This window comes from Pungitius pungitius, chromosome 5 (assembly GCF_949316345.1).
Source record: "Pungitius pungitius chromosome 5, fPunPun2.1, whole genome shotgun sequence".
NCBI lineage: Eukaryota > Metazoa > Chordata > Actinopteri > Perciformes > Gasterosteidae > Pungitius > Pungitius pungitius.
The window spans coordinates 4856885-4869228 of record NC_084904.1 but is presented as its reverse complement, the minus strand read 5'-3'; the positions used below and the strand labels follow the sequence as shown (position 1 = coordinate 4869228).

General features: G+C 43.9%; 1 protein-coding gene across 1 annotated transcript in view; it reads right to left on the bottom strand.

Moving 5' to 3' along the window:
- Positions 1 to 11852, bottom strand: part of nsmfb (NMDA receptor synaptonuclear signaling and neuronal migration factor b) — a 42388-nt gene extending 30536 nt beyond the window's left edge. Inside the window, exon 1 of the mRNA XM_037482933.2 lies at positions 11542 to 11852. Within this exon, the coding sequence (XP_037338830.2) occupies positions 11542 to 11612 (71 nt within the window). The 5' untranslated portion in view covers positions 11613 to 11852. The remainder of the gene's footprint in view (positions 1 to 11541) is intronic.
- Positions 11853 to 12344: the final 492 nt, after the last annotated feature.

Here is a 12344-nt window from a genome sequence, read left to right as displayed (position 1 = left end):
AGTGTAGAGTGATTGGCAGACGTATGAGAAATAAACTACAGTCTAAGACATGAGAAAGTATGGTCTCCCTGTACGAACTCATGCTAGAGCTTCATTAGCATTTCAAAGCCTCGAGGAACCCTCTCACGACAACTGATTTTTGTTCGATAAGAAGTTTTTCCAGAAATGCCACTGATAACTTAAAAATATGAATATATATATATATATGTTTTTTTTATGATATGTATACAATATTATACAAAAAGCAATGCATTGCAGAGTATTCAGACATTGGAATGTAAAAAAAAAACATGAAATCTATTACATAGATGAAAGAGAAATGAAATCAGACCACACATGGCTCATTTAATTTTAATGACCTCCATGGGCTTACAGACTAAATGTTTCCCATAGCCCCCCATATGGTCATTAAGGCAGACAGTAAAACGTGTCTCAGCTTGGTCTTTACTGGTCAATCTGTGCTGTGTAAAATCTCTCAATAGTAGCCAAAGCCCTGCTTTTTATTCTGCCAATGTTTTAGAAATGTTGGAGACCTTATCAATCAATGTCAAGGTCAGCAGAAATGACGCAGCTCACATCCATGTATGGTACAATAAGATAAAAATGTCTTGATTGTCTTCAAGTTGATACGGTAAAAATGATAGAGGGCATGTCCATCTATTGTATGACAACCAGTTGAGTTCCAACAAATCAAGGTCAGATTTATAAATCTAAATGATCAAGGTCATATGTATATATGGTTCATAACTCAATAACTCAGTTAAATACAATTTAGGTAATTTCTTTTTAGTTTTAAGAGTCACTACAGTAAAAGTGATTAAGTCATGTCATGTGAATATATCTTTTGGTAAAATGAATGATAAGTATTAGGACCGGCCCAAAAGACAAATGATGGGCATAATGGGGCCATTCAACCTTTAAATTGTACTCAGCATGCTGTTTGAACCTTTCCGTATTCGGAGGATTTTAGCTTTCACCATTTGAATGGATGACGTTCATGTCGAAGGGTCCGTCCATATGCAGAGTGACGTTGTAAAGAGTCAGATGTCTTACCTCTCCTTTGAAAAGTAGAAAAATGACTCACAATAGCTGCAGTTAAATTATTCTCCTCTTTATATTTCTTGAACAAATTAAGGAATATACGAGCTTCGCTCCAACAAATCTCAGAGCAGTGTTCACCAAAAATGCAACATGAGGTCCAGTCAGCCATCTTCTTATAGTGTTTTTCATAGTGAGGTGCAGACTGAGTGAGGTACAGAGGTACACCCACACATTTGTAATGTGGGTATTGTCATATAAGATATAGGGGAGGGAGAAAAAGCAAGGCCTGTGATTACCTTCCTCCCACTCCCTCCAACAGGGCGCGTCCGCCATCTGCACACGGACAGGCTTGCGTGAAGTCCTGCATGTGGTGTTTCAGCGGAATGGAATTGCTTTGTTGTTCCTGTAGCCTACTACAAGCCTACAAGTAATTAAATATCAGGTCGGCCATATGATGTTGAGCAGTTGCACATTTCTTCAGGTAAATATTATGAATTGAATGAATGAATTCGTTCAAATAATGTTTCATTCATTTGGAATGTTTTAGGTGCAGGGGGTAGGGTTATTAAGGTTAGGGGTTGCCCTCGGCCAAAATGCAGAAGCTCCTGGAATGTGCAGGGTCTCAGAATGGGAGATCTGATTGCTTCCCAGCGATTCTTGACACGTCAAAGGCCAGCCGGCCGATTAAGATCTGTTAAGCCAAACTGGTCCTGTCCGACAGCAAGCGGGATCTGGGTCAGCGTGCTGGTTGCCGCCAGAGTAAACCCCCCCCCCAGATCCCGATGCTTCAGGGCCGCCTGTTTTTTTAAACGCATTCATTTAGAAGTCTCGGAAAGTTTTACCACATTGAATTATTCATCACGGTTGGACCCCGCTGAGCTCTGCGACGCTCTCGCCTCGGCCCTCAACCCAGCCGTGTTTCATCCCGCCGCATTGTTTTCAGACATGTGAGTTGAGGAAAGGGGGGGTGGGGGGTGGTAGATGGGGGTGGGAGAATAAATACCACGATGACAGGAGTGAGATGTGTACGTCAGACCGAAATAGAAAAATACGGAGGGAGTGGGAAGTGGGACGAGCGAGGGAGGCATGATAAGTACGAAGAAAGACTATTAAATAAGCACTTAAAGAAGACATATGGTCCAGAGACTACATAACATCACGTGTCAGGCATCTTCTCCTTCCTTCCCTTTATGCGTGAGGGAGTGACTGGATTTGCAAGGCCCTTGGGGCTGGTGAAGACGCCCGGGGGCCATACTCCTGTCTCAGCGGGACACATGCGGGAAGGCGTCTTCTGCCAGTTGGACTGAGTGCTTTCGCTTTTGTCAACGTGTCCCTTATGTTCCCTGCGAGTCGGCAGTGGTGTGCACAATACATGCCAAGTACAGCGTGAATAACGTGGTTGCCTTGAGAATGACTGTAAGTAAATACATGGTAACGAAAGTAATTACATGGTTACGCAATAACTACACTGTAAGGACCTCGGTAGTCAAAGTGCCAGTTATAAATGAGACTTGGATTACACGGCAGGAGTTGGGTGAGAGTTTGGAGGGGCTATTTGGTGGTTTTTGCCCAAACCTTTTTGATGAGCAGGTGGTTACACAAAGCAACAGGTTGTCTCTCCCTGACAGCTGTCTGAGCACGTTCCCCTTTTACATAAGGTGAAGAATATTTACACATAAATTGAAGGTAAGAGGCAGTTAGTACATAAACGGAGTACACAAAAAGGTGAAGTATGAGTATCGGGTTGAGGTCTGTCACAAAAGCATTTTCAATTCCTGTGAATGCAGTCGTCCTTGTGAAACATGTTGCAGGAGCAGATAGCAGTTAGCTAGGTAGCGTTGATGCTAACAGCCGAACGGCAGCTGATAGGAGTTGCATTGATTAACTAATAAACTAATAATGATAAATGTGGTGGAAATTAAATTCAAGGACTTATATAATATAACGTTGTCATGATGCGTTTGATTTTGAATTAATGCTGTTATGAGATATTTTCACACAAACACAAAATAGAAATAGAAGGAATCATGAATCTTTAAGTTACTAACAGCTCTAAGCAGCTTAAAAGACAGCTAATTCTGTGATTTACTGAATTTATTTTTTATTTTTCCGTAGTGGTAGCTGGAGTCAGGCAGAAACATCCAGGATAGTGTAAGTTCATGACACTGATGTTCCTTCTCTCCAATAAAAAAAGACAAAATCAGATTTACTGTGAAAGTAATATACGTTAACTAATACAGTATCAATCTTCCTCAAACAGATGCTGTGTCATCATGTATGCTGTGGGTGCACACACACTGTGGTGTGACTCTGTCTCAGAGTTAAGTGCAGCCTGCACAGGCTGCTCCATTTGTTTGGACCCCGCTGTGCCCTCCATGTTCCATCCGCTCACTGGGTGCTGATCGCTCATACAGAGCGTAATTGGTCAGGTCAATGAGGGCACTGCATGGCCATCTTACTGCTCATATCCCTCCTTCGTTTACAGGGCAGCAGGGTAGGGTAGTGTTATCAACGAAAAAAAACAGACTTTTGCCCTCTGGAGGAAAAGGGGAAATCAGTAAAGTGGATTGGGGGAGGAGAAGGAAATAAATGGCTGAACAGAGGGCAAACAAAGTGCTACAAGTATTACAAAAAAATCATATCACCTCCCGCTTATCTTGAAACGATAAATCTTCATGATTGGAAAATAATATTTTTTCCTCTGACCCATCAAGTTTGTAGGATCCAAAAAAAGAAGCATTGGAAAGTGAATCTAATTTTCATTCGTATTATACAACAAAGATAAGGCAAGGGTGGGTGTAGCAGTTTGAGGGATCTATTATTCCAAAGGGATTCTATCATTCATAACTATGTTGTTGTTATTGTATAATCACAACCTGTTGCAGCCAGAACCAACTTTCAACAGGAAATGTGTGTACTCATGAGAAAAAAATATATGAATGCTTTGCATTGTTCGAAACATTAGAATCTTGGCTACAATATGCACTTATAAGTTTGAAAATACTTGAAAAAACTGTCATGAGTTTCAGAAAATCCTCACTCTCACGTGTCATTTTACGCTCTACCCACTTTGACTTCTCAGTAAGGATAAGGAAGCTATCGATCATTTCCGCAGGAGTTTAGTAGGATCCAATAAGCTTATTTTTACACCTCTTTATCCCCCACAACAATTGTCCAGATAGACAAAGTAGTTACAAAGTTAATACACTTTTTATTATGGGTGTGCCATTTTTGGAGCAGAGGCCAAAAAAAACAGCCTCAGACTGCAACAGGAAGTAAGACCTGCTTTTATTAAATGATGATCCCCTTACACCAAAATAAGGGAGGTAGTCCTTTTAAAGGGAATCAGCCATATTGCATGGCCATGTATCTAAGGTCGGCTGAAGGAAAAAAAACACACACTGACTTTGGAGAGAGCCTTAAGTGTTTCTACCAGTTGGCAATATCTGGCATGATGTTCATTTAGTAAATGATGCTCCATTTCGAGGAGTCAAATAGGCCATAATGAAGGGTATCCTTTAGAGAGTCGTTACCTTGTGGCTGCAAGGTCACAACCAGAACTGTTTATGGAAGTTTTACGTCTCTCGTTGACATTACGTCCACTATTAATACACCGTCTTTCGTTTTCACCATTGTTTTCGGGATCTGCAACACCCCCTGACATTCCCATCGCTTACACTGCTTACCTACCTTCACCTTAACTACTTACAGTGCGACTATGGCTTTCAGTGAAATTTAATCAGCATCTATTTCTGCATTAATTTCTCATTATTCAGCTGGAATGTCCCCTGCTTTTAGTCCGCAACTAACAACTCAGCAAATGGAATCTCTCCCTCTTTAACTGACAGTTTTACTGCTTTCAGTGGGTATATGTCAATCTACACTCACCGGCCACTTTATTAGGTACCCCATGCTAGTAACGGGTTGGACCCCCTTTTGCCTTCAGAACTGCCTCAATTCTTCGTGGCATAGATTCAACAAGGTGCTGGAAGCATTCCTCAGGGAGTTTGGTCCATATTGACATGATGGCATCACACAGTTGCCGCAGATTTGTCGGCTGCACATCCATGATGCGAATCTCCCGTTCCACCACATCCCAAAGATGCTCTATTGGATTGAGATCTGGTGATTGTGGAGGCCATTTGAGTACAGCGAACTCATTGTCATGTTCAAGAAACCAGTCTGAGATGATTCCAGCTTTATGACATGGCGCTTTATCCTGCTGAAAGTAGCCATCAGAAGTTGGGTACATTGTGGTCATAAAGGGATGGACATGGTCAGCAACAATACTCAGGTAGGCTGTGGCGTTGCAACGATCCTCAATTGGTACCAAGGGGCCCAAAGAGTGCCAAGAAAGTATTCCCCACACCATGACACCACCACCACCAGCCTGAACCGTTGATACAAGGCAGGATGGATCCATGCTTTCATGTTGTAGACGCCAAATTCTGACCCTACCATCCGAATGTCGCAGCAGAAATCGAGACTCATCAGACCAGGCAACGTTTTTCCAATCTTCAATTGTCCAATTTCGATGAGCTTGTGCAAATTGTAGCCTCAGTTTCCTGTTCTTAACTGAAAGGAGTGGCACCCGGTGTGGTCTTCTGCTGCTGTAGCCCATCTGCCTCAAAGTTGGACGTACTGTGCGTTCAGAGATGCTCTTATGCCCACCTTGGTTGTAACGGGTGGTTATTTGAGTCACTGTTGCCCTTCTATCAGCTCGAACCAGTCTGGCCATTCTCCTCTGACCTCTGGCATCAACAAGGCATTTCCGCCCACAGAACTGCCGCTCACTGGATGTTTTTTCTTTTTCGGACCATTCTCTGTAAACCCTAGAGATGGTTGTGCGTGAAAATCCCAGTAGATTAGCAGTTTCTGAAATACTCAGACCAGCCCTTCTGGCACCAACAATCATGCCACGTTCAAAGTCACTCAAATCACCTTTCTTCCCCATACTGATGCTCGGTTTGAACTGCAGGAGATTGTCTTGACAATGTCTACATGCCTAAATGCACTGAGTTGCCGCCATGTGATTGGCTGCTTAGAAATTAAGTGTTAACGAGCAGTTGGACAGGTGTACCTAATAAAGTGGCCGGTGGGTGTATATTCTGTACCTTGCTGCTGCTCAAAAGGCAGATACCCATCGATTACAAATCTCCCTGTAGAGTCTGAAGACTTCATCATCACATGTCATTTCTGACTGCTCTCTCCTTATTGAAAGTTCCTGACGCTGTTTTAAGACAAATATTCCCACTGTGTATTTTGATTTACCGGCCGGATTCGTCGGCTATATTTTCATTATCTGAATAATAAATCATAAAATCACCGGTCTGGACTTTGTCCGCTGTTATTGGTCTGCGCCTCCGTCCACACCATCGGTGCCGCCGTGAAAGGCTGATGACTTCATTAAGGGAGAAATGCTCCGCTGCACTCTGCCGGCAACAAAGGCGGCGAGTCAGGCAATTACTCATATCGTCCAAGAGGCTACAAGAGGCTTCATTAAAAGGTACCAGGGGGGGAGAGAAACATATGTAAAGCATCTCATCTGAAAGAGACGCGAGGGCAGACCGCCGCTGATGCTTTTATTTCATTTACACCACGGCAGAGCTCGGCTTAGCTTGGATGCCCTTTGGCGATGAATGACCATACGTCTCTGGGTGCTGGGCAGGTGAGGACGTTTCAAGACGATCCCAGAGTCCCTGAACTGAACACACACATCGACGGAACTCCTCTTCTCACTAGACATTTTTCTTTGACCTCTGCTCTACTTAACGAGATTATGCCTCCCTCATGAGAATGTGACCAAAATTGCAATGTAAATAATAGGTCAGGCTCCATTAGCTTGGGAGAACGGTGTGGGCGCCCTTTATCGGTATGGCAATTCCTTCTGGTCATTGCTGAAGGTCAGCAGATGACTTATTGAACCTTCACAAAGCATCTTTAATATCTTGAAGATGTTTCTCCTCAAAGTGCACAGCTTTTATTAACAATAAATAGCAGATATTTGTACAGGAAAGTTATTCCAGTGTTTTAATGATCACTCTGGAAAAAAATTAAATAGAACCTAAATACCTCGTAAAAATGGCTGTTAATCTTGTTCCAGTGGGGGGTCTAAGGGGGTTATAATAGTCCGGGTATTAAGTGAGAGCCGTGTCTAAATGAAAACCTTTCTCTTGTGGAAAATTTAATAACTCCCCTATTGCTAGAATTTTGCTACTGGGGTGATATTTCTCCCTCCCCCTCATTTTCTGTCGACTATTGGAGGCACAAATAGTTGTGCAACTTGAAAATTACACCACACTTAGTGCACTGGAGATGAAAACAAATGAGGCATTGAACCCTCAGAACACTGTGCTTACCTACTGCCAAGAATGGAAGTGGTAGCATTGTGCTCTGAGGCTGTTCTGCTGTGGTGCATTGCAGAAAATGGACAGAGTGGTGAAGAAGGAAGATACCTAAAGAAGCCATCAGCTCAACAGTAAAATATCGAATGGGCCTTGAGGTTCCAAAGGGACGATGAAACTAAACACACTATAAAAGGGGTATTAGGAGGGCAAAATGAAATGAAATGTAGCTTTTGGAACAGTCCAAATCTGAAAATCATTAAGTCATTATAACGACTGTGAAAGTGACTGATGTAGAAAAGGCGGTCAGCGCAGGTCAAATAAAGACTTTCACCCAGACCGCAGTTTGTGTCTTAAGTCAACGTAGATTTATTTTACCTTAAACTAAAGAAACAACAGCAGTTATGTAACAAGCAGGCTTATTTCAACCAAAACCACAATCTTTTCATAACCCTAAATAAGTATATATTTTTTAATAAATTTAAATAAAGTATTACGTTGCTCAAGAAAGAAAAAAAAAGTCCTCTCCTCTCTCTCATCTTTCCGGTTTCTCTTCACTGCGTCAAATTATGAGGACGTGCTGCATTGAAGCCAACGTGCCACGACATCATTAAGGCCCCGAATATCCATCAGCACAGCAGGGTTTAAAAATCTAGCGTCGTTTTGTAAGTCTCAGTTATGGTTCCCCAATTGCGATTGTGACAGGTTTATGTTCCAGAGAGGGGACCCAGATGTTTTATCGCTGAGAGCCACACTGGACCGTGGCTGGAGCTAATCTGTCCCGGGGACGGGGTCGCTGCTGGTCACGCAGTCTTGTGGGAAAGAGACCATGAAATCCCATTTTCACTAGAGTTGAATCTGTTGTGTTGTGCAATTCCTTTCTAAAGTGGCTTGAACGTTCTTGAAATATTAAATGCAATTGTACTACAATATTTGTACTGCACTGGAGAGTAGGTTTGGGCCATCACTAAGTGCTTCGGGCACAGCGCCTACAAGAAAACTCATGTCCCCTTAAAAACAGCACATACAACATGTACAGTAAAAGACTTCAGCAACCTTTTTAACCATCGTACAAAAAACACAACCGGTGCCCAGACTGTCAATGGGGAGGAGGTAGGGGGTGATATCGTCAGAATTAATTCATCATTTCCAAGATTTAGTTTATACATTTTTGAATAAAAAATTTGAAAAGATATAAAAGTCATACATTTAGGCCGGGGGGGGGGGGGGGGGGCGGGGAATGAAATCCTCTAAGATTAAATTCTCAAATGAACAACAAATAGTTTGGTGATTCACTTTACAAGGATCGATCAACCTCATGAAACAACAGCCACCAACCCTTCTGTCCATCAGTTCATCCATCCATCTGTGTAGCAATGCAACCATCCATCCATCTGTCTATCAATGCATACCTCCAACCTTCCATCCGTCCATCCATCCATCCATCCATCTGTCTGTCTGTCTATCAATGCATACCTCCAACCTTCCATCCTTCCATCCATCCATCTGTCTGTCTATCAATGCATACCTCCAACCTTCCATCCTTCCATCCATCCATCTGTCTGTCTATCAATGCATACCTCCAACCTTCCATCCATCCATCCATCCATCTGTCTGTCTATCAATGCATACCTACAACCTTCCATCCTTCCATCCATCCATCTGTCTGTCTATCAATGCATACCTCCAACCTTCCATCCTTCCATCCATCCATCTGTCTGTCGATCAATGCATACCTCCAACCTTCCATCCTTCCATCCATCCATCCATCCATCTGTCTATCAATGCATACCTCCAACCTTCCATCCATCCATCTGTCTGTCTATCAATGCATACCTCCAACCTTCCATCCTTCCATCCATCCATCTATCTGTCTATCAACACAACCATCCATCTGTCTATCAATGCATACCTCCAACCTTCCATCCTTCCATCCATCCATCTGTGTAGCAATGCAACGATCCATCTGTCTATCAATGCATACCTCCATCCTTCCATCCATCCATCCATCTGTCTTTCAATGCATACCTCCAACCTTCCATCCATCCATCCATCCATCGGTTTATCAACGCAACCATTCATCTGTCTATCAACGCATTCAACCATCTGTCTATCAACACTCATGTCCATCTGTCTTTCACTCCATCCCTCCATAATTTCTGGACTTAATTACTCAATGCATCAATCCATCTGTCTATCAATGCATATATCCATCTGTCTATCAACCCTTACATCCATCTGTCTTTCAATCCATCTGTCTATCAATGCATCCATCCATCCCTCCTTCTATCCATTCGTGTATTCGGAATGTGACAGAGGACACAAAGAGGAAGATGAAGGAACAAGTGGATAAATGTTTCAGGACCTCTTCCTAGACAGGATGTCCGTATGTGTTTGTTGTGACTGTCTATTCTATCCCTGCACCACTATTCTCCCTGTATCACAACACCAGTGTATTATATGTATATACCCAAATATATAGTATATATGGTCTTTACAATCTGCACAGCGTAGATTCCCCAAAAAGCCGTTTTGTTTGAGCTTTTATAAAAGAACAGTTGGCCACTGGTTGTCCTCCCCCCACCCCAGCTTCAGCTTCAGCTCCCACCACTGGCTACGATGTCCCCTCAGTCTCGCCTGTTCCCAGTCCCTGGGGGCCCTGACTGGCTCATCGTTTTCTACCTCATTAGTGTCAAAAGTAGCAGCGGGATCCATTTTTCTCGACCTATCCGGCTGCTCCAGCTGTAGTCACCTCGTGTACATGAGAACAATCTTCTGCAGCCTGAATGTCACTGCGTAGAGATATTTATTTTGGAAAAAACTCTTCTAAATCATTTTTCACGCTCAGTAATTCCCTTTGCATTGGCAGATTTAAAAACTCAAATGTGCTTTTCCAGAGCGCTCGTCAGTGTATAAAACCAACCTCCCAAGCATAGGCCGAGACACTTCATGGAACAACACTTCATGGTACAGGTGTTCAGGTGGGCCTCAGGTCAATAAGAGAACATCCTCTTACACACACTTACTCCTTAAATAATCCCTCTGCTGCATTTCTGTTCACACTGAAAACACATTCAGCCACACGTTGGATTGAATTAGTGGGAGAGGCCAGACAAATCCTCGCCCGGAAGGGTCATTCGGTGTGTGCCGCACCTCCCGGCTGAGTGTCCACGGACACGACTGACAGCGGGGGGGGCGTCACTGTCGCCTGTGTCACGGCCTCTGAGGTCAGCGAGTGTGGGGGCGACGCAGAGGGGGGGGCATTAGTCATCTCCCGAGGGACAACGCGCTGATCCTACACCCGGGAAACGGGAGGCCGTTGATGACTCAAGCGGCCAGAGCTTAGGCGCCATTAGAAACCCGGCGAGTCCCGGATGAAAGTCTGCAGAGGGGACGGACGAGGGGGGGTGAAACATCTCTGACTGTACATGCACCGAGTGGACTGAGCTGTTCCTCAAGTCATCATCACGTGCGTCGCAGTGAACCTCTTCAGGCACTGAGATAGACTCGTTCCAATCCAGTGTCCGTAACCTGGGACTGGTGGAGGGGCGGTGAGGTGTGGGGGGGCAGGTCTGACACATAGGATGACAAACAACCACTCAGTCCGGTCCCTCTTAGGCGCTGCATGCATTAAATCTAATCCTGACTAAATGCAATATTCTGCACAATATTATTGGTTGGTGTTTTTGGTCTGTAGTCAGAATGATTCTGTCAAAATGATTACTTAATTATGTTTTACTGAAAAACTTCATACTGCAAACTAAATAAAAATAGATCCCAGAGTCCCAAGTGCCTTACACAAAAAAAAGTCTTGCTTGGATATGTTAATAAAGATTTTCCTCAAAAATATCAAATACACATAAAAAATAAAATGGGTAAGATGAATAGCTAATGAAATGACTTGTGTGTGAAAGCAGCTTCAGCTTAAGCAAGATGCGTTGTTCTTTCATGGTTCTAAGGACCTTTTACCTCAGCCAATCCATCGGGAGAGAAGCAGAGTGACCCTCTGGCACCAGGACTCGGTCCGTGATGGAAGAGTTCTTCTATGAATAAAAGCACTGGCTCTTCTCAAAGTGTGGAGTCTGGGAGTTTGGAGGCAGCAGTGCTCCTCTCCTAACTCCATCCGACCGAGGATTAAATTAAAAAAAACACTCACCTGACTTTTGCGGCCACGGAAGATATGGCATCACTCCTCAGGTTCTTCCTTTTGGACACCGCAGTACCCATGCTGAAGTGGAAACGACCACGGAGAGACAAACGCGGACCATTCCACACACTGATCGGCTAGGGAAGCAAAATAAGAGAAGAACAAACACCACGCGGCGGTGGTTAGGGGGGCGGGGCATACAAATCATCCGTATCCCACGAGAGAGGCGACAGTGATTATTTCATGTTGGTCAGCATCGTTTGTGCGGAGAGGCAGAGCAGTGCGTGATGGATGCGCTCTGCGCTCCGCTCGGCTCTGCGCTCCTCATCCAACTGAGCCCCCCCAGGAAGGAAACGGAGACCATAAAAGGGAAGGTAAGAGAGAGAGAGAGAGGGGGGGGGGGGGTGATTATAACGGGTGGACACACTGGAGGCTGAGGAGGTGTGGACACTTGAGTCCACAAGTAATCTCGCAGTTTATCGTCAGCTTTCTTGCGGAAAACCGTATCATCCACGTGGGTGCTGTGTATTTTTTTCCCTTTAAAGTGTCCTTAAGATGTCCCCATCTAATGCATTGGGAATGGGCGATGTTTTTTTTTCAACGTGAGAATTAGACAACAATCCGAGAGAACATTTGGTTCAGTTCAACAACGGGAGATGGAGATGAAGTTATTTGGATGCAACCTCTGAGGACCACAAATCTTGTAACCAATTAGATGTAGAGATACCACGATGACTGGGTCTGCCCCCTTACTGTTTATAGGGAAAACACGCGAGCAGATTAGCTCGTCAGAAGGACTTTTGGTTTTGTTT